Source organism: Hippichthys cyanospilos, chromosome 10 (genome assembly GCF_059441005.1).
Source record: "Hippichthys cyanospilos isolate Australia breed blue-spotted pipefish chromosome 10, RoL_Hcya_1.0, whole genome shotgun sequence".
NCBI classification, from domain to species: Eukaryota; Metazoa; Chordata; class Actinopteri; order Syngnathiformes; family Syngnathidae; genus Hippichthys; species Hippichthys cyanospilos.
In genome coordinates this window covers 9,865,654-9,887,118 of record NC_142378.1, presented here as the reverse complement: position 1 = coordinate 9,887,118, position 21,465 = coordinate 9,865,654, and the positions used below count along the sequence as shown (strand labels likewise).

Below are 21,465 nucleotides of genomic sequence, written 5' to 3'. Positions count from 1 at the left end.
AGTCCCCTTTGAAGTGAAACCCTAAATTGACACTAAAACTCTAAATGTCTTCTAAATTTGAAGAGCGCTATTAAAAACCCTAAATTGGAATGATTTCTGTTTACAATCTTTTAAGTTTCATATTTTTCCACAAATTAATATTATTTGTGATTCCGCAAATTGTGACGATGCAATTCTAATCGGTGAACAAATGTCTTTGAATAGATGGTGATTTGTTTTTTTGTAGTCAGATTTTTGAACCACTTTTTTGAAACTACAAATTTTCACTACATGGGGTGTTGCACTTCTCTGGAGGCGGCCATGTTTGTTACAACTACGGACAATGGTGAATGCAGCACCTGCAGCACCTCCTGCTGTCCGTAGTAAAAAACTTTCTAAATCTTACATACTGTCCCTTTAATATTATGTGGAATAGTGGTTGAGATTTACTGACCTAGAGTGACTTGCAAAATACAGGGCGTAACCCATTTAGTTCAAAGTGCAGCGGGGGAGCTATATTGTAGCGTTAAGAGAGGTATTAAAAGACATAAATGTTCAAGTGCACATTTTTTTTTAATTGAAACTCAGATTTTTACACCAAATGTGAAAAGGCATTCTTTCAGTTGCATGGAAATTAGATTTCTTTATTATTTGGACTGGTTACAGGACACACCATCCTGAGGGAGTATGCTTGAGGCATAGGTGCACATGTTAAATGGTTTTGGGTTGCTAGGCCACTCTTGCAAGGGGAACATTTCTGAATTCTGTGCTTTTGGATTTGGTTGACTCCACTGTGCATTTTCCACTTGAAAATCCCACTAGAAAACAAGGAGAGGTCAAAATTTAATACATGGAGGATCCACATATTATGTACTTGGATGACAGCACGAGGACAAGATCATATTGCAGTGCCCATTTGTTTGTTATTGAGCATGTTTTTTCCTTGAGTTGAGTAAATATAACTATTCATTTTTTAATGATCTTATACATATGAATTTTTTCAACAAACCAATTGTACCTATGACAACTGGTTAGCAATCTCGATAGACATCTGTGCGTTAGCAATTACCATTTAAGGTCAACAAATACTATCATTAGGTTCACAAGTTATAAGTACATTACACACGTAGAAGTCTGGAAAAAGTGAGATATAATCTCTCTATTTTTTAGCTTTTTCGTAACACCAGTGAAATACATTTAAACATGATTAGAATGAGGTCATCTGAGTTGCATTGAATTCCATTCTACATCCTGTATTCAAAATTCATTAACATCCTGCGAGGTGGAGTCAATTAAACCTCATTGAGTGAAGTGAATTCTAAAATTGAATTTTGCACAAGTCTGATAGAGTATATTCAAGTTGCATCAAAGCATACAACGTAGGACTTGTCAAACTATTCAAAGAGGCTTACATTAAAAAGTATAGCTTGTAAGATTTAAAACGTTTTTAATTGTGGACAGCAGGGGGTTCTGCATTTACCATTGTCTGCAGCTATAACAAACATGGCTTCCTCTGGAGAAGTGCCACCCCCCATGTAATATTTAATAACTAGACCTAGGATTATATTTAAAACATACTGTTGGTCATTAAGAACACATTCATTTGCAAGGTTTTGAAATTTACAATCATTGAATTTATTCTTAGTTTTCTTTAGTTTTTATTTCTTTTTGTCAAACAACTAACTCCAAGGACTCCTTAGCAGGAGAAAAAAAAAAAAACAACTCCCAAAATAGAAGAGATTGCTGGTCTCTTATAGAAAGAGGCAACCATTTTCCTTTGCAGACGTACCCTGCCCAGCATTGAGCTTTAATCAACAATCTGTCACAGAGAACAATTGAGCAGCATACAAAATCTAAAACATTTCCCGGCCTGAAATCCATTCTCTCTTTTGTCATGATGGAGAAACACCACAATGCATAATAATGGCGCATGGTTTGACACAGTATACTGGTAGAGGGAAGTCATAGGACATTAACATGGTGAGTACTCATGAATGCAACATTTCAAAGTATTCCATTGCTTGAAATGCATTTTAGTAGGCTAACAGCAACAGTAGCTCTCATACAGAGAATACCTCATAAAAATATATTCTAGGTGCTTGTCATTTATTGCACCAGAGTCATATCACAGAATCAGGGGACACACCCAAGAACAGAAAACAATAAATAGTTGTTTTGGAGCAGAGATCAGTTGTGGTGAAAGGCCTGTAAAGTTACATCACCTTAATGGTCTTCTGAGTTCATAGCACCAAATCATAACAACCCGCTTGCATTTTCAAATAAAGTGGGGCATACATCCAATAAAACTGAACAAGCTGCTTGACTTTCTCGAATTAAAAAAAAAATGCACTTCCAGAGTCAATCTGTTTCTATCAAATCTTTAAAAACTACACAGAAAAGTATTACTGTATAGGTTAAGTAAAAACAAATAACTAAGCTAGGATCTCACAGCAGCCTGAAGTGACCCAATTCAGATTTTTTTTTTGCCTATTTGCTACCAGTACCTGATCTTGAATGGCAGTGTGAATAACACGCACCCAATTTTTTCCGTAAGCGATTGAGTCCACTTTGATATGTGGTCCGAAACCCGATCCATATCTGATGTTTTGTCATGCGACTTCGGTCCGAATGGCTTGGTCACATTCATTTGACTTGAAAGTATGTAACAAACGAGCGACAAACATCACAATTCTGTGCTCAAAAATTTGGGAGCAGGTTGGAAAATACAAAACAGTATTTGTGGATGAGGCGAAGACAACTCAATGAAGAGAGCGCGACGCGTATTTTTGTCTCTTTCTTACTCTATCTTGTTCTCTTTCTCTGACGTCTCACCTGTCCCCTCCTCAATTTTCTCTCTAAATGTATCAGATTGAAAATATACTAGCTCTATTATGACAGCATTTCAGCATCATCAGCTACTTTCATGAACACTAATGTTGAGCAAACCTGCTATGTGACGTCACAATGTCCTCAATGTGCATACAGGACAGTTTGGGGCTATTTAGCTTTCAGACACACACACACACACTTATTTAGAAATGTAAAATGTGGGGAAAAAATGAATTTCACCAAAAAAAAAAAAAATGGAGTAGAGCAATAAGCCCTGTGATGTAAACCTGGCCTACGTGTTTTAAAGGAACAAAAACGAATGCTTGTTGGCATGTGGGCAACTGTGAATTTTGTTTTAACTTCAATGTAACTATTACTCAAAATGGTTTTTGAGCAGTTAAAATGGATGGTTGGCTTGCCAAATAGTATGTATCAGCCGAAGGCTATGTGAAACACAATGATGCTTCCTATTATTGCAGTTTAGTGCCAAGTGAACTCATTCACTGCAGATGCTAAACACTGTGGTGTGATTTTAGAGCGGATGCAGTGTTGATTAACTGATACTTGTTGTACTGAGGCCAAGTCATGTACACAGACTTCCTGGGTGGCATGAATGACTGTGGTTAGAAATTTAAAAGGGTTTCCAACCTAAATAATGTAGGTCAAATTGCCATTGATACAGCACTTAACTAGATGGTTCCACTACATCAGACGTACAAATCTATTATAAGTCTGCATAGCCCTCAGAAAGTAGGTAGTTGTGTCAATGTCATTATCCATACGTTTATGACGCCACAGACTGACACACATTCTAGGTTTTTGCTGTAGCATCTTATCCAAGTTGCTGACTGCTTGTCTCGTGTAAAGGAAGTCTAGTAACTCGTTGACTCACTTCCCCAGCAGCCATGTGAAAGTCTGAATGCTACTTTCGTATGTAGGCCTACGTATAGCAAAGTAGTTGCATAACAAGCCACACCATGAGACCATTTCGGGGCACGTAATTAAAGAGCCTGGATTGATATCAAAATGTCAAAGCCTGAAAGAGTGCCAGGGACACCTCTGGAATCTGCTTGAACCCGCCAGGTGTTACTCCAGATCGGTGACATGTCAAAAGCAGCGCACTTGTAGAGTCAGCCTTGCTGAATCGTATACGCTGTTAAATTATGTTAGTACCCTCTACTGGTAGAAAGTTCATACAACATCTTAGAGAAGATCACTGAACAGTACCTCATTTCACAGCTTTTTCAACTAGATGTAAAGAATAACACTAACATCAAAAGTGGTAAATTTTCACTGACATGTTTTGGCTTGAAAGTGGAGCTTTGAAAACATGTTGTGATTGTAAGTGACACCAGGCTAGAAGTAGTATTTTTTATTTTATATAACTCTTAAATGAATTGTAAACACAGTGTTTGATGTGTGCAACAACATTGCTTACTTGTTTTGTAGCGTCAACACTGACGTCCATATAGCGGCCCATCTCGGTCAGATTGAAATTTCTGCCCTTTGAAGAAATAGATTCCAATAGCAACATGTTCTGACAGAAAAAGGTTTGATTCGATCATGGGAAAAGGACCTACTTGTTTTCTATGATGCTTCATACCATCTTTGTCCTTGGAAGAACCATCCAGTAGGCTCTCCATTTCTAGAGAAAAACTCGTAAGCCGCTGCCCGGTTCCCATGCAACACCAGTGGAGGACTATAGTCTGACGTGCGTGTCAAACGCATATAACACTATAAGTGAAAGTCCGTTTACCGTTTACAAGGCAACTCAATGTGTTTCACATAATTAAAAGGACAACATTCGAATACTAAAATTACAAAACGAATTACTAAAAGAATACAGGCAAGTACATGCTATAAAACATTGTGTGCGTTGCGCAATTTTGTATCGTTATTATTTTTGGGATTAACAGGATACAGTAAAATCCAGCAAGGCACCACAGACTGCAGACAACAGCCAAGGCATGACCCTGAAGAGGAAGCTGACCCCAGTGTCATAGTGAAGTATGGCAGCAGCATAAAGGGCAGCAGCCAGCATGCCAACCACTCCAGAGAAAACGTGAGATCTCGATAGTGTTTTTCCTCTGTGCTGCACATGGGAAAAAAAACCCCAAAAGGCCTTAAGGTGACAGCTGTTCTCTGTTTGGAGACAAGGACATGTTTAATACGATCACTTACGACTCTGACAAGTGTCGGGAACTTGGAGGTAGAGGTGATGATGAATGACAGCAGGCCAAGGGTGTAACCCAGGATTTCTGTGTTGTCCTAGTACAGTGTCCATTTGATGGAAATGGGAGAAAAGATACAGGTATTTTTTAAGGTGAAAAGCCAAGGGTGTTCCACATGGATGGACACAAATTTGGGTGTCCAGCAACGGTTCTTAATGAAAGGTCAAAACGAGTGTCACACTGTCCCCTAGAGGCTGTGACAAATAATATCGTATGGGATGACATAAAAACGATCTGATTGGAAGATTCGTACTGTACATGCTTCAAGGAGGTGCCAAGACTTCGCAGTCATTGCTCTTCTGTTTTACTTTAAATTTAGTTGTAGTCATAATCTTACTTGCAGATTAATATATAGCAGCCTTCTCCCTTGGAGGATGTGGTCTGCTGCTGGACTCTGTAAGAGGCCTGACTTCCAGAAACTTCCTGTGAGCGCAGTCAGCAGACAAACGGCAAGAAGGTGAGATCTCCTGCGTCTTCTGATCTCTCTTCGTCTTCTCTCTGAAGCACAATGACAAGCATTAATCGCATTAAAAATACTTATCATCAAACTGTGAATCACAGTTGTTTTAAACTTACCTACGTGCAAGTTCCTGCAAAAACAGAGTGGAATAAAGCAGGCAATAACATTTACCATATCCAGAGCAGCAGATATAAGTCCCATTAAAACCTGCAGAGAAGTGAGGCTTCATAACTAAAATGAACTTTGGTGTTAAATTCCTTGATTGGTATACTTACTTGAATGTGCAGCTGTCTGGACAAAACAGCCCCGGTAAACCCACACACGTTACCTAGGAAACAGTAGAGAGAAGTCACAGCATGTCCGGGATGCCCTCCGTGATGTTTGCACCTCTGACCCAAGAGACTTCAAAGGTGAGCAGGAAAAAAAGTGCAAGTTAGAAGTGACACTCAAATAGAAATTACATAAGACATCTAATACTGTACATAAGGTGACGAGGCAGACAACGCAAAAAAGAGGAACGTTCACTTTGGTGGTACACAACTTGATCAAACAGCAACATGAAGCAATTACGGCAGATATATTGGCAAAATAGTCACATTTAAAAATAGGCTAATGAGCATATCTTAGCCACAGTCAATAGGCTGTTTCAACGACAAATAAGGGACATAAATAATTAATTAAAATAGTTAAGATGAAAAAATAAGTGCATTCAGAGTAACACTGATTCTGTATTCTAAATGAACAGTTTGGATCTTGGTTGTAGTAAAGTGGCACAAATTTGTTTAGATCCTTCTTTCTCCTAGCTGCTTTGAAATGTACCAACGATTTTACAGTCAAAGCTCGAGCTCATGGAAGTGACACTAAATAATGACTTTTGAAGTTGTTGAACTGTGGCTAATTTAAATACCATACGTGCATTCCGACAACGACTCGAGCAAAATTAGCCTCCAAAGTATTTCTTAAAGAAAGTGGTTGTTAGTTGCATATCAAACTTTTCATGTACAGTGTAGGTTTCCCAGAGATAGGGCTGGGAAAGCACTTGTCTCTAGTGATTGCCAATATAAGTGGATACAATTATATTAATCACTGAGATAGTTTTTCATTAGTATTCGTGTGAGTGAATAAGCTGCGTTCATTTAACGCTCTAGTGTTACGTTTCATTTATTTCCGTAAGTTTACTCAGAAGTGCGCGCATAACTGACACACCCAACATGGTAGACGCGCTGACGAATATCTAAAATGAGGCAACATGCTCTACGGAGCGTGTAGGTGTCGAATCAATTGAATGGACACACCTGTTCCGTTATCGATGCTGTTTAATCGGCATCTAGCAAGTAACAAACTAATATTTTAGCAATTCAACGCCGGTTTGAACAATTTCATTAAGTACATTGGTCAATATATGCGAGACCTCCTTATGCGCAGAAAAAAAAGGATTACAGGTAAAGGCACTTACTGAAGACATGATATCAGCAGTAGCAGAGAAGCGAGGCAAACTAGCCATATGGAAATGCAACTCTTTCCTGGGTCACGATGAGTTAAACAAAAGGTGAAAGAAGTGGTGCAAAACTTGAGGAGACTCGCGGGAAACAAGCTGTGGTCTTCCTTAATCCAGTCATTCTCTTGACTCCTTGTGGCCATGTCAATACCTTGTGGCAGGACGTTTGCATTCCCGTCATATATATATATATATATATATATATATATATATATATATATATATATATATATATATATATATATATATATATATATATATATATATATATATATATATATATATATATATATATATTCAGTTCAGTTTATGTAGAAAGGTAAATATTGTTTAGAGCCCAAAACAGTTAAAAATACACAGTTAAGAGGCGACAAAATCAAGTGAATAACTTTGTCCAAAACGATTTAGTACATAATTCATATTTGTTAAGATGTTCTGTACAATTATTACAGGATGATGTGTAGGTTGAATGGAGCTTGGAACAGTGGTCAAAGTAAAACAAATGTCATCTTTGTGATGGAATGTATCCAATGCTGACCGACAATTCCTACCACGACCAGTCCATTGTAGATGAGCGTGCCATAATTAAAATCAAAGCACCTTCATAATTCAGAGCCAGTGAGACCTACAGATTCTAGTCATCATTAATGGCATGGTATGAATGGTTTTCTATCCTGTTCAGGTTCATCTCTATTTGTGATTAGAGCTCCACTTTTGAATGATCAGGCATCAAGATGCTTGTTAAGCCGACGCACTTTCTCCTTCTTGTTCCTGTTGCCATGTTTCTTCCAGGGTTTTCCCACCGTTGTCTCCGTTTCGTTTTTTTCAGGAACCACGATTCCACTGCCTGGTTTGTAGCCCATGACACCCTGGACTCCTTTTGAGAGCGCTCGTACATTCTCCTAAAATAAGCCAGCCAAAATCACGTATGATGTTTAAACTGGTCTGATGCTGTTCTTGTTATATTTTAGACTGTGTTTACCGCATGAAAGAAGTTCTTGTCCACCGTATTTTCAATTCTCTTGACTTTCCCTCTGTTCTTAGTCGAAGAGACGTCACAGCTGTCAGCTTTTTTGGGGAATTTGCTATGCTGTGGCTGGAAGTCCTCAGGTTCTATGTCAGGAGGAGGATGGCAGTACAAAAGTTTCCCCTGAAAAAGAGGTAAGACTCCAAGATGAGTCAGTCGGTTGCCGTGGTGGTTTAGTAGGTTTCAAGTATAATTTAAAGTAAGGTAAAGTTTAATTTTTTATTTCATTTGTACATTGTAACTTGACTCACATTGACATAATCCTTGAGAATGTAGCGAGCAGATCTGGGCTGATCAGGCTGGCCATGTGATGTCATAAAGCCTCTCATGTCTGAAAGCAACAATGAATTCTTCCAAAAAATATACTTAACAATCAATGGTAATATGATGGAAAACACAATAATAAATACATTCCATGTGAATGTGAATTATCCAAAACCTCTTTCATGATTCCATCGATAAAATAAACCACTGAAACTGGTTTGAAAAACAAAAGGAAAGAAATGTGATGTCTATGTCAGAGCTTCTCAATGTTGGATATTTTTTCAACCAAGTACCCCCTAACCTGTGCAGTATTTTTGGTTGGGGGAAAAAAAGTTTTAAAATAGAGCGCTATGCTAACATGTCTGATTTATGAAACTTTGGAACTTCATTGGTTTAATGGAACTTCATTGATTTAATGGTTGCTAGCCAAGTGCAAGACACACGAAGACAAACAACCATTCTTCCAGCCAATCACGCCTAAGGATAATTTAGTATGTCCAATACACCTGCCATGCATGTTTTTGGAGTGTGGAAGGAAGCCAGAGTGCCCGGAGAGAAGCCACGTGGGCTCGGGGAGAATATGCAAACTCCACACAGGAAGGCCCGAGCCAGGTGGATTTGAACTCGGGTCCCTGAACACAAGGTGGACGTGCTAACCACCGCACCATAAAAAAAAAATAATAATTATGAATACACTTTTGTACATAAAAAAAAATATCAACATAAAGTATCCTCTGCTAGGTGGCATAGTTACAGTTTGGGTCAAACCATTCTCATATGGGAGAGACATGATTTTTTTTGGATAATTAAATAGAATAGCCAACTGAAAGGAAAATCTTGGGACGTATCTCATTTTCCTGAAATTGTTACACAATTTAATATTTGTAAAATATTTATGCACATATGCTACCTTTTCAATATGTTTTAAAATCTGGTAAACCACATTATAGTGAGGAAAATGTGTATGCCAATCCAAGTTGAGTTTAAGAGAGTGAAGACAAAGCTGATTTTCATCCAGATTTGACCACTGGCAAGAAAACTGCTGTACTCTCTGTTGTAGTCTTACATCCATACGCCATGAGCAGCTCCTCTGAGGTGGGAGGTCTGTCTGGGTCTTCATCCTCTCGTGGCCTGATGATGTTGATGCCATAAGTGCCCTCCAGTACATGCCGCGGGATCGTCTGGCAGACTTAACACACCCGTTAAGTTCATACATTAAGCTTTGACAAGGTGATACTGTAAAATTTGGGAGCAAAAGTTCCTTGAATAGAGTGGCAGTGTAAAGGATATGAGAGAGATTGCTGGTACGTGGTCTCTCATCTGGTCAATGGGCAGGATCCCACAGCAGATCATATCAGCTTTGGTGGAGACAAAGGAGGGCATGACCAGACCAGGGCAGTCGCACAGGCACAGCCCTGGCTCCACAAACAAAGTCTGTGAAACATGAAGCGACGCTCACATGAATCCCAAATTAGTCTGCAGATCATAGTGATAAATGAAGCTGTTGTACCTGAAAGTGCTTGGTGTGTCCAGGAGTTGCAGAGACAGACACTTTTTTGTTTCTTAGAATGGTGTTGATAGTTGAACTCTTACCCACATTCGGATAACCAACCTGTTGAATGCATACTGGTGAAAAATGCTTCCGATGTGATCTCATGGCATGTTGAAATTCATTGATACAGTTCCAGTGCACGAAAAATCAAGGACGCAAGAGCTACGAAGAAAAAAAAAAGAAATAGTACCCACCAGTCCCACCGTAAGTTGCCCCTCTTTGCATCTGGGCCCATTGTGAACCATCTTGAACATCTCCAACAACTCGTCCTTGTGCAAAAGCCGAGTGGAATTACGGAAAGGAGTCTCATTGGTTTTCTCAACAATTTCTTCATCTTCCTGCCACTCATCTTCTGAGGCGGTGAACCACTCCTCCTCCTCAACGGTTATCCTTTCCCGCAGTTCCTCCCAGTGATCGCTCTCCTCTCCCTCCTCATCAATGACATCTGGCCTTTTCAAGTTCAAGTCTTCATTGTTTGGCTGTGCTCCATCTTCTTGGTCACTCTCTCCAGATTCTGGCTGCTCCATCTCCATGCCCTGTAGAATACAGGGAGATCTTAATAAATGACAAAATTCTGGAAGAGTTATTTCATTTTAGTAGTCAAATCAGCATTATAACGTTTAGTTTTGTTAGCTTTAAGTTGAATTGATTAAAATGATAACATTGGCTAACTGAAATGGAAATATTTCACTTTATGAGTACAGAATCTATACAATGTGAAATTTGCTTTTTGGAACGAAATGGAAATTGAAGATTATTTCACTTATTTAATGTAAGTAATATATTTATATTTTTTTATATATGCCAGCAATGTTTGGTGACATGTGGAATAATTAACCCCTTCAGCGCGGAAGTAGCAAAATTGCACCAAGCAACATTTACAAAGTATGCCTTTATTTGAAACTATTTTAAAGCTACAACCTTTTAAATAGTGATATAAAAATCTGTTTTGAGGAAAAAAAAAACTCTCAATACTCAGCCTAGTAAAAACGCATCTTTGATGTCTATAGCGTCAATGTCAGTAAATGAGTGCCTAATTGTAGACAAAGTACTACGTTTTTACCACTGAAAACATGGGGCTGAAAATAAATCAAACGGCCTGCATGTTTAATACACATGTTGTTTTTCTTTGTGCTCACCTTTTCTTCTGCATCCAACCTGTCGCTTTCAGCAAGGGCGGACCAAAAAACTGCCCTTAGGCCTTCTTTGTCAAAGTGTCTGGCCCAGGCTCGCCTCTGCTCTCTGGTCAGCAGGTCTGCTTTATTCACCAGCAGCATGTTCACCTTATTCTCTGACACCTCTTTTACATATAATTCCTTGCAGAACACAACAATAACAGTATATTTAATACCACAAAAAAAATAATAATAATTTAAACATTCTTACCAGGTCAGGACATCTGAATAATGACGGATTTCTGGCATCCACAATTTGAACAACAACATCACTGCAAAAAGTCCCAAAATGTCAACTCAATTTTCAAAGACTTGCACTCTCAGCAATATACAGTATATATGATTTTTACCTTCTCTCAATGACTCGCCACAACTGCCTCCAGAACTCCAGATTCCGTTCAAATGGCGTGAGACACAACTTCTGTTCCTCTTCCAGTCTTAGGAAGGAACAGGAGTTACACAATATAGATCCATTGATACATGACAGTAGTTATAAGTACAAATAGAACACAGAACATGACTTACTGTGCAAGCTGTCTTCTCCACTCCAGAAAGCTGTCTTTTTCTGCCAGCTGCAGTGCCTCCGGGCTGGTGCTTTCATCCCAGTGGGGACTGGGGAAAAAAAGAGAAAAATAAAAATCTAATACTATGGGATATATACTTAAGATTTATTTTATATTCATTTCTTGGGTTGGATACCGTCGAGGGATTCTGAGAAAATGCTTGTTGTTTTCATGCAGGTTCTTCAGCCTCTTTTTCTCCTCAGCTGTCAACAAACCTGCTCTAGCTTCTGCTGGTACAAACCTGATGTTGAGTTTCTCTATGATGAAAACAAGAAAAATCCAACAAATTTGAAAATGTTCTCATGTTAAACAACATCTTATTAAGTGATTCCTCACAGAAGAATGTCGATATTATTTCCTGCCTATTTTAGATTCAACAAGAAGAAACATAATCGAATCATTTACCTGCCGCAAACTCTGTTCCTGCTAGTTCCGCAGTGGCCAAAAAGTCATCCATGGAACTCTGTTCAGTCACTGACTGCAGGTTCAACCGTCCCCAGTCATAGCCGTCATTCAGCTCACTGGTATGCAACTAGAAAGAAAGAATTTAATGACCTCCCAAGAATCACAAACCAGTTCATGAAAACACACCATCCACAACATTCTAAAGCATCACTTGTTACTCCTGTCATTACAATAATAAATAAATAATCCACAATATGTTGTTTGTGGTGACATGTATGTAGTATTTCAGGGCGACATGATAAAATATTGAGAATAGTAATTAAGATTGTGGTTAGCACCTTTAGCTACAATCTCAAAGTATTATACATTAGATAATATTTTCCGTTACATACTGTCGCAACAGGAATACCATTTACAGCTGTCAGCAGAATGAAATGCAGCTGTGCACTAGAATCAACAAACAAAACATGTATCACCAGTTTCTCAATCCCCTGAGTAGGAAATTAAACATAAACGTCCTATTTAAAGCCACTTCGAGTACTTAAAGAAATGAGCTGATTGACATCTATCTGGCGCCCAACATTGAAGTTATATGCGGAACGGTGTCTTCATTCAAATTAATAAATATTGGAATGCCATTTAAATTAACTACCGGGAGACATATCTGACTCGGGAGATCTGATACAATAATGTGTGTCACGTCGTACCCATGTGTCGCTCTTCTTGTTGCCTCGGCCTGCATGAAGTCTCTCTTTTATTAGAGTTCTGCCGAGTGATCCTCCCCCTCCGACCTTCTTCTTACCCATTACACCTCGTACAGACTCACACTAATCTCCAAAAATTACTGTATCTAACTTTAACAAAATGAAAAATTCGCACCCACAGAGTTACATGTGCATTGGATTGTTGTCATAAGAACCGGAAGTGGAGCATACCAATTAGACAAACGTTCGATAATGACAACTTCATTGTTGTATCAGCATTTATTATGATAAATATTTTTATTTACATACGGTAAATACACGGGTTTAAAAAAATAAAACCTGCGCAATCAATTTCATAACAGACAAAATGTTGACAATATTGGAACATTCCAAATAGATGTCCATCTACCAAAGTTGTCCTGAAAGGAAGAGAGACGATACATTTTATGTTCCTACAATCGATACTAAAACAAAACATTGAAAGCATAGATAATATGACTTATTATATTTTTTAAATAACAATAAGAAAAGTTAAGCAGCATTTTGAAGTAAAAAATTAGTCAATTTTGTTAGGTTACTCGATTTCAAAAAGGTAAGGTAAAATTGAAACTAGTGTATGTCATATTAATGATTGATTTAAACCTAAAACAATTTACTTTTATTTTAGTAGTTAAAAATATTTTTTGATCGTAACTAATAAAAGTTAGTTAATAAATAAACGTACGGTGCAGCACTTGAAGATGCACCTATCGTAATAACCCGAGGGTGGCGTTATAAATACACTGGATTATTCTGCTGCTTTATGGGGCTTGAATTTCCCAACACCAACATCCTCAGTTGGTTTCGTCCCCCCCCTACAATGTCGAAATGGTTTGTGCCAGTATATACGCCTCGGAGCTGAGTCCTCTCTTCTCCACTTGACAGCTTGACGCACATCTTGCATCTTGCAATGGACTTCATTAGAGGATGGACAGATGAAGTACGGCAACTTGTAGAGTAGCTTACATGACTAGAATTAGAACGCACTAGACATTTCCGAGACTTTAGAAGTGCTTTAAAAAAGTTTACTTTTCCTTCTCTCTCAGTCGAGGTGCTCGCAGCGACCGGCTCTAAAATGCTGCCCTGGAAGAAGAATAAGTTCGACTTGATCGAGGAAGACAAACAGTCCAAGCAGAAGGGCTATGCGGTGAGCCTCAACTACTCGGCGCTCACCTCCTTCGCCAAGTCCTGCCCCGAGAGCGCACTCAACCGGGTGGGCAACATGTTCAAGTCCAAGCGGAAAAAGGTCAAGATCACCAGCGACGACCCCACGTACACGGTGTTCTACCTGGGCAACGCCACCACCATCCAGTCCAAGGGGGAAGGCTGCACCGACGTGGCGGTGAGCAAGATCTGGGGCAAGAGTGATATGGGCAAGAACGGCACCAAGATGCGGCTCACCATCAGCTCGCAGGGCATCCGTATGGTGCACGTGGACGACAAGGCTAGGAGGCCGGGACACTTGTACCTACTGCACCGGATAACCTACTGCGTGGCGGACCCGAGGTTGCCCAAGGTGTTCGTTTGGATTTACCGGCATGAGATGAAGCACAAGGCGGTGATGCTGCGCTGCCACGCCGTGCTCGTGTCCAAGCCGGAGAAGGCGAAAGCCATGGCGTTGTTGCTCTACCAGACCTCGGCCACGGCTCTGGCAGAGTTCAAGCGCCTGAAGCGAAGGGACGACGCCCGGCACCAGCAGCAGCAGCTGATTGGGGAGCAAACCATCCCTCTGGCGCCCCTCAGGAAGCTGCTCAACGGCCAGTGCAACTACAAGCCACCGGTCGAGCGCAGCCGGAGTGCGCCCAAGCTGGGCTCCATCACGGAGGACTTGCTCGGGGAGGAGGAGGAGGAGAGAGCCATGCACTTTGAATGTGAGGACATTCTGGACACGGACGAATGCGTGGCCAATGGCAAACAAGAACTCACTCAGATTATTAACGATTTAGGCGAGATGAGCATAGGAAACGACGTGCAGACACTGAAAGCTGACCTCAAAGTCACCAGACTTCTTTCGGGGGAGAGCACGGGGAGCGAGTCGTCCATAGAAAGCAGCCATGAGCTCCACGCACTCTCAAACGGCTTTGAGCAGATAAAAGTACAATGAGATATGACGCTAAGCCATTGTTGTCCGTTGAGCCCTCTTGTCTCCTCCAAGACACAAATTACCTGTTGACAGCATGGAGACTTTCTTAAATCTGTGCCTCTACAACAATGTCAGGAGGGGTGGGAAAAACATTTACATGGTTTGGAAGATATATAGATACCAAGGCAAAAAAAAAAAAAAGTCTTATTTCGGGGGTTTTGCTTTGAACCTGCCAAATTCTGGTGCTCCAAAAGCACATGCTGGACTAATTCCCTTCTTATTTAAGAGGATTTGCCTCAAGACTTGTTTACCCAAGTTTTTCCTGTGGTGAAAATAACATCGTCTGTAGTTTTTTTTTTTTTTCTTTTACTCAGGTCTCCGTAGACCTTATTCACAATACCAAGTGCATTTGTTCCCATCTGCAACAAGATTAACCCACACATGCTCATAATGTATGATAATAGTTGACCATATTGTTTCAGGCTCCCCATACCTGCCTGCATTAGTGAATCCAAACCATTTTTTACAACAACCCCTTCGACACTTTAATTTTGCACTTTTGTGGGCATGACTCAATTTGTGACATTGACTCCATTGTACACAATGTCTGTTTTTGTTATGTTTTCTTAAACATAATTGTCATATCTTTGCTGTGCAAAAGAAAAAAACACACCTTTTATGTCAGATGTAAGGTCAAATGTTTCAAAGTATGACTGTATTTTCTAAATGATACAAAATGTGGTTTGTTCTGTGAACCTCATTAAAAAAGTATGTGATAAATCGTGTCAATTCATGAGTTTTGTCGGAGAACAAAGCTGGTTTCCAAACGAAATAATGTTTCTTTACTTTTGGTGAGAATGTGGGTGCTATTCTAGAAAAAGATTTAAAAGTGTATTTCAATGGAATTACGTGCGGCGGTGCAGTGATTGAGTGTTTAGCACGCCGGCCTCACATTTAAGGGACCCGAGTTCAATTCCAGCATGAGGTTCCTGTGTGGAGTTTGCATGTCCTTCCTGAGCCTGCATGGGATCTCTCCGGGCACTCCCACATTCCAAAAACATGCATGGCAAGTATACTAGACACACTAAATTGTCCTTAGGTGTGAATGGGTGCCTGAATGGTTGTTCGTCTGCGTGTCCTGCAGTTGGCTGGCAAACAGTTCAAGGTGTCCCCCGCCTAGTACCCAAAGTCAGCTGGGATAGGCACACCGGGCAAGTCTGCAACTCTTGTGGCTATAGAAAATGGACGGATTGAAATACATGCTTTTCATTGGGTAGCACCGACAAGTCATAGGTTTGAAGGCCACGGTTTATAGATGAGACCCTGTTAATACATATTAAATTACTTTTTCCCATCAATAGATTGTTGTACTCAATGGGAGCAGGCTGTTGAGAAGTGTTTTTTTTCTAAGGCCACTGAGGTCTCATTCATTGACACCAGCCTCGAGGCATGCACACATCATTCAACATCACATGGCTTTTAATGACTCAGCAAGAGAAGCAGTAGCATGCTTAATGATTGTTTTTTTTTTAATCTGTTATTGGCACAAGCTAATGTGTCACATGGTTATTATTGTCTAATTTGCACAAAACAAGAACCACCTCTTGAACTCGTCCACGACTCAGGAAAAAAAAAAGCATGCAACTGGCTAACAATTGTTGACAAGTAGTTTTACAGTTGGCAAGCAACACAAATGCGAGCATCCCAGTTGCCACTCATTAGGCTCAGTGATATAACAGCTTGGCCAAAACACACAATTCTATTGATATATTGATACATGTGGCGTGGTTTGCTGTGCAGATATGAAGCGAGTGCAGGGACACAGCAGAAACAGGCACACAGAGCGAGACAACAGAGCCAACAAGGGGAAGATACTACATGCATGGCAACCTTTATCTTGTAAGGACAGCTGATTCAATTCTATTGGCCACGCTAAGGCTAATACTGAAAACAATACACTCTATGTCTATGGATTTAGGTCAGAATTCAAAGACAGAAAAAGGATTTTTCTATTTCAGACACTGGTTTAGTATACAAACAAAAACAGAGGTTGAAAATCAAATTTGCCTTGCAAGACCTCAAAGTGATTCATGCTTTGATTGTTATGCTTGTTCTTTGTTTCTTTTCCAACACTGACTCCGGTAACTTTGAAATTGTTCAATCACTCTTATTTTTATTTAAGTGGGTTCATAGCAATTCATTGACTGGCCGATTAAATGGGTCTTTAACAAACAATAATACTGTGAAAAATACAAAAAGATTTTGCAAGGAACTGACCTATATGTCACTTCTTCACATACAAAATAAAGTCATAATTTGTTCAAAAATACAAAATACACAGGGCAACATAAACCAAACATGAATGGGTTGAATATGACACACATTCAATTACTGTTAAGACAAACATACGTACGAAAAGCATTAATGTCCACTGAATCTAATCTGGGAAACAAAAGGGATTTTTAATATTTAAATTGCCAGCTGCCATGAATAGTGAAAATGTGTGGGTAATGGACTGCCATTGGAATATATCAGGATGAAAAAAAAGCTTCATTTTACTTTATTTATTTTATTAGCTTATCAATTGGTAAACAATCCTGTTTTTTTCCCTGCCAAACATTAGCAGCAGCCTCAAAACACCCATAATGATCGGGTGCTTATTTTCAGTGTAATGTGACTGAGGTTGAAGGGAAAACGCTCACTCGTGTCATATGTGACGTCGTCGTGTGCCCTACCGAATGTGACGTGTGGCCATGGCCTCATGCTCGCAAACACAACACTTTGTGTCTGCTCCTCACGTTGACAGCAGTTTGATAGACTTCGAAGGGAATGTATTTTCCCTGACCTACATTTTCACAACAGCACCTGCTTTATCTCAGCGAAAATCAGCAGTATTTTCCCACAGGCGAACAGGCTTTGCTGAACTAAGGCCATATACGTGTGCCCACAGAAAAAAAGTGATAGTGTTTGCGAAGATGAGTGCTATTCAAACATCCAAAGGTGGCAATGCATGCACTACATTACTAATAAGGGTGGACCATTGTTGCTTACTTGTTAAACAAACACATTGGTGTTCGCTCACATCACTATTTGGCGTGGCAGCATAAATTTGGTTTTGCATCAACAAGACAGTGCTAATCAAATATGAAATGTTGGCTGGGTCGACTCGTGTTGCCATTCTTAACATTATGGCTCCCAATGAAGTCTCCAAAATAACACTAATGTGACAGGACCAGCGTTTCGAGTTTGAAATACAAGTTTAGAGTTTGGAGCACTGCCTTGTTCTTATGTTCAATTAGATTTATTTCACTATTTATTTGTAAGTAATTACATGTTCAACCTTTGTTCTCGCATTGTGTTTGTGGAATATGTAATAAGTAGCAAAATGATCTGTTTTTATCAAATGTGTGCCCACCAAAATTTATTCACGTGGACGTTCTCATTTACGATCAAGATATATGTCCCGAATTTGATATTATAAATAAAAAAAACATTGAAAAATCATTAAACAATCATATTTAATCGTCGATTGAGAATACTAAGTAATTGCTTGTAAATTATGCTGTCATTGTACGATACGACACACATCGCCTGTGTTAGCTCTTGCCGCTAAGTATGTGGTGCATTCAAATGTCATTTCAAACTCAGACTGAAAAAAGGTCTATCCACTTATCACCTGGTTCATTGAAGCCTATCCCAGCTGATGTTGCGTTAGAGACAAGGTACAACCTTGGACTTTCAAACAACCAACAGTGAGACCCACTTGCAAAATTATTTGATGTCTGTCTTTTTATTTCTCTTGATGTATAGAATTGTAGTATTTTTCTATTTAGTCACGATGTCGACATCACATTAATTACAGAGCTTTACATATATTTTTATTGTAAGAAAAAAACAACAATGTGTTTTTATCTTTAAAAAAAGTCAATCGTATTGTATTTTTTTATTTAATAAATGTAAATAGAGCTGTCACCACTGAAGCAAAATTAGATTAATGCTATTAAAAAGCATATGACTGTAATTAATTATCACAGTTATAATACTATTTTGGGGCTGCTTGGTGGCGCAGTGAATAGCACGGTTCTAAAGTCACGATTCAAATCCACCTTACTCCGGCCTCCTGTGTGGAGTTTACATGTTGTCCCCGAGCCTGCGTGGGTTCTCTCCGGGCACTCTGGCTTCCCCCCACACTTCAAAAACATGCATGGCAGGTGAATTGGACAAACTAAATTGTCCTTAGGTGTGCGTGTATGTTCATCTCTGTGTGCACTACGATTGGCTGGCAACCAGTTCAGGGTGTCCCCCGCCTCCTGCCGAAGTCAGCTGAGATACAGTAGGTGCCAGCAAGCCAGTGACCCCTGTGGGGGTAAGCGGCTCTAGAAAATGGATGGATAATGTTATTTTGACACCACAAAACGTAAACATGGGATTAATTTCAGTTATTCAATTTGAAAAAAAAAAGAAGTTATAATTAAAAAAAACAAAACAAAAAAAAGAAAATATGCAGTCTGTGCTGGAAGTGAAGTAAAAGGATTTTAATTTTTTCCTGTCAGGAAAAGGGTCGTGCCAATCTTCTGAGTCAAAGCCTGATTACATCTTTAGGCCTGCTACAAACTTGCCCATTTGTAATTCATGAGGAATTTTGCTTTTAAATCTGATAACATTGGAGATGTCGCAAGTGCCTGAGTCAGAACTGTCAAGTGAATGTGCCAGAACAGTGCCAGAGACTCAAAACAGGTTCACGCGCAGCCAGAACATAATTAGATGTTTTGTAGTGACTAAAGTACTCTGAAGCACTCTCGGCAAGTGCTGAGCTTGACGCTGCCATTCGCAATGACGAAGCATGTAATTAAAACACAGACTCTAATTAAAAGCACCTCTGCTGGAGGTCATTTCAATGAGTCACGAGGCAGAATTAGAGGAGGAATCGCCCCCTCGTTTAGATTGCTGACGGCAGACAGCTTGACAACGAGTACCAAAGTAGACGCCTATTCTTCTTGTTAGTTCACACTCCTCTGATGGTACAAACCACACTATAGGAAGAAAAGTATTGGGCCAACTTGCCATTTCACATAGCTAATGGAAATAGACAAAGGTAGAAATCTCACAAGGGATGGGAACGTTTGAGTGTCTAATGATTTGACTCGATTCTGGTTTTGGGGTTTTTGAGTCGATTCATAATTAATTTTTGATTGAAAACAATTTTGGACTCAAAAGAATTGGATTGACAATTATTCTCCCTCAATCTATTGATGTATAAAGAATCATCACTGCCTACAGTCTGCTTTGTAGAACAGAATGACTAAATCAAAATAATTTTACACTGTCATTCTTTTTTATCCATATAGGCTTTTATAGATTGATAGAAAACTTACATTGCAGTTATTAAGGTTTAATGCATCAACAAAAAATGTTCTAATATTGAAGTCTCCAACTGAATTGTATGCACCACATAGTTTGCAGCAGTGCTAACATGATTTTTAACGGTGGTATGTCTTGGTCGAGACGTGATGTGATGGCAAAATTTTTTTTAAAAAGTTGCAAGGAGGGCTAAAGATAGCTGGTAGAAACTGCTGCAAAGGTCAACTTCAAAATAAAATCACACGACAGCCATTGCAACGGACTGTGACGTGATATTATTGTCTCTTACTCATCCGGCGTAGTTACAGGGAAAAGGACAAGAAGCTGAATTGTTTTCCAGTAATTTTGTTCAATTTATTAAATCGATTTATGACATTTTATAAAATGTGTTTACTTTATTCATTCATACATGCCTTTATGGACTTTGTTTTGTCGACTTAGGAACAAACATGTTAAAACAGAAAAAAGGGGGCTTCCACAAACAGTTCCCACCGGTTTGGAGGCATCCAATTGTGTTATCTAAAATTGACGGCAATATTGACTCACTGTGGGAAATGTGTGCAGGTGCACAAGGGCTTCCACTTCCTTTCCCAGTTCAGCATGGGCGTCTATATACAGCACACAGGTGTTCTTCTGCTCTCCACATTGTATAAGTGGTTGTCATCTGACAAGGACTGATTGTGCCATGGTTTGACACCAAGTTGTTTGGACATGCCAATATCAAGCGTAAGGCTAACTCTGAGAACGCACTGGAGCTGTGTTCCAGTGACAATGTCAACATACTTATCTTGAACAGTTACAATGTTTGTCACCTGAAGAAATATTTCATAGCAGTAATAAAAATGTGAGAGAAACATGGGCGTTAATCTCACGTGCTGTTATCGTTGGAAACTTTACTGTTATTACGCCATACACAGGGTGAATTTTCACTACTGTTTCATCCCACTCCCGCAGGAAAAACACAATTTAGCAATACGTTGCTTAATGTTCTAATTCATTTGCTCTGAGCTTGAAAAGAGAACTGCACTGTTCCTGTCATAGCTTTAAAAAGTATTATATTAGATTTGCTGATAGAAACCTTATTAAAATTTTATGCAATCGATGAAGTGCTTTCACTTGCCTCCAAGGGTACTTGTACCATCATTTGAGAACCATTACGCAAGGGCAGTAACAATAACTTGTGACTATGTCTAACACGCTAGCTAATGTTAGTTTATATCTTCAGCATATTATATAGTGCTATTATATAGTGCTGCCTTGTATGCGTTTAACTTTGTAGGATTTTCATTTGTGCC

At 39.4% G+C, this 21,465-nt stretch overlaps 3 protein-coding genes across 5 annotated transcripts; 1 reads left to right on the top strand and 2 right to left on the bottom strand.

Moving 5' to 3' along the window:
- Positions 1 to 533: 533 nt before the first annotated feature.
- On the bottom strand, positions 534 to 7,168 carry tmem44 (transmembrane protein 44). Of its 2 annotated transcripts, none has more exons than XM_088425779.1 (9): positions 6,956 to 7,168; positions 5,775 to 5,901; positions 5,616 to 5,706; positions 5,377 to 5,537; positions 4,990 to 5,076; positions 4,730 to 4,900; positions 4,389 to 4,514; positions 4,247 to 4,312; positions 534 to 797 (listed from the first exon to the last, which is right to left on the bottom strand). In XM_088425779.1, the coding sequence occupies exons 1-9, from the start codon at positions 7,138 to 7,140 to the stop codon at positions 627 to 629; spliced, it is 1,185 nt and encodes a 394-aa protein (XP_088281905.1). In that variant the 5' UTR covers positions 7,141 to 7,168; the 3' UTR covers positions 534 to 626. The 2 variants fall into 2 exon arrangements, with proteins under 2 accessions (XP_088281905.1, XP_088281906.1); XM_088425780.1 differs by having other exon boundaries at positions 5,775 to 5,827; positions 6,956 to 7,090.
- fam43a (family with sequence similarity 43 member A) lies at positions 5,352 to 15,589 on the top strand. 2 transcript variants are annotated; one of them, XM_088425782.1, is made up of 4 exons: positions 5,352 to 5,496; positions 7,827 to 7,923; positions 8,042 to 8,158; positions 13,773 to 15,589. In XM_088425782.1, the coding sequence occupies exon 4, from the start codon at positions 13,802 to 13,804 to the stop codon at positions 14,828 to 14,830; it is 1,029 nt and encodes a 342-aa protein (XP_088281908.1). In that variant the 5' UTR covers positions 5,352 to 5,496; positions 7,827 to 7,923; positions 8,042 to 8,158; positions 13,773 to 13,801; the 3' UTR covers positions 14,831 to 15,589. The 2 variants fall into 2 exon arrangements, with proteins under 2 accessions (XP_088281908.1, XP_088281907.1); XM_088425781.1 differs by lacking the exons at positions 5,352 to 5,496; positions 7,827 to 7,923; positions 8,042 to 8,158 and adding an exon at positions 13,530 to 13,666.
- On the bottom strand, positions 7,369 to 12,891 carry lsg1 (large 60S subunit nuclear export GTPase 1). Its single transcript, XM_088425778.1, has 14 exons — positions 12,691 to 12,891; positions 11,984 to 12,110; positions 11,715 to 11,835; positions 11,541 to 11,627; positions 11,366 to 11,452; positions 11,227 to 11,287; positions 10,980 to 11,156; positions 10,035 to 10,376; positions 9,799 to 9,900; positions 9,579 to 9,722; positions 9,355 to 9,478; positions 8,276 to 8,355; positions 7,980 to 8,147; positions 7,369 to 7,899 (listed from the first exon to the last, which is right to left on the bottom strand). Exons 1-14 carry the CDS (start codon positions 12,787 to 12,789, stop codon positions 7,720 to 7,722), a joined length of 1,899 nt encoding a protein of 632 aa, XP_088281904.1. The 5' UTR covers positions 12,790 to 12,891; the 3' UTR covers positions 7,369 to 7,719.
- Positions 15,590 to 21,465: the final 5,876 nt, after the last annotated feature.

Excerpts from the sequence above, each read along its gene's own strand:
- lsg1 (XM_088425778.1), bottom strand. The coding sequence starts at position 12,789 with ATGGGTAAGAAGAAGGTCGGAGGGGGAGGATCACTCGGCAGAACTCTA. Across the intron at positions 9,901-10,034 it reads GGCAACTTACGGTGGGACTG|GTTGGTTATCCGAATGTGGG; the intron begins GTGGGTACTATT and ends TGCATTCAACAG. Across the intron at positions 9,723-9,798 it reads GACACACCAAGCACTTTCAG|ACTTTGTTTGTGGAGCCAGG; the intron begins GTACAACAGCTT and ends CATGTTTCACAG.
- fam43a (XM_088425782.1), top strand. The coding sequence starts at position 13,802 with ATGCTGCCCTGGAAGAAGAATAAGTTCGACTTGATCGAGGAAGACAAA.
- tmem44 (XM_088425779.1), bottom strand. The coding sequence starts at position 7,140 with ATGGCCACAAGGAGTCAAGAGAATGACTGGATTAAGGAAGACCACAGC. Across the intron at positions 5,707-5,774 it reads CCAGACAGCTGCACATTCAA|GTTTTAATGGGACTTATATC; the intron begins GTAAGTATACCA and ends ACTTCTCTGCAG. Across the intron at positions 4,901-4,989 it reads TCCCGACACTTGTCAGAGTC|CACAGAGGAAAAACACTATC; the intron begins GTAAGTGATCGT and ends TCCCATGTGCAG.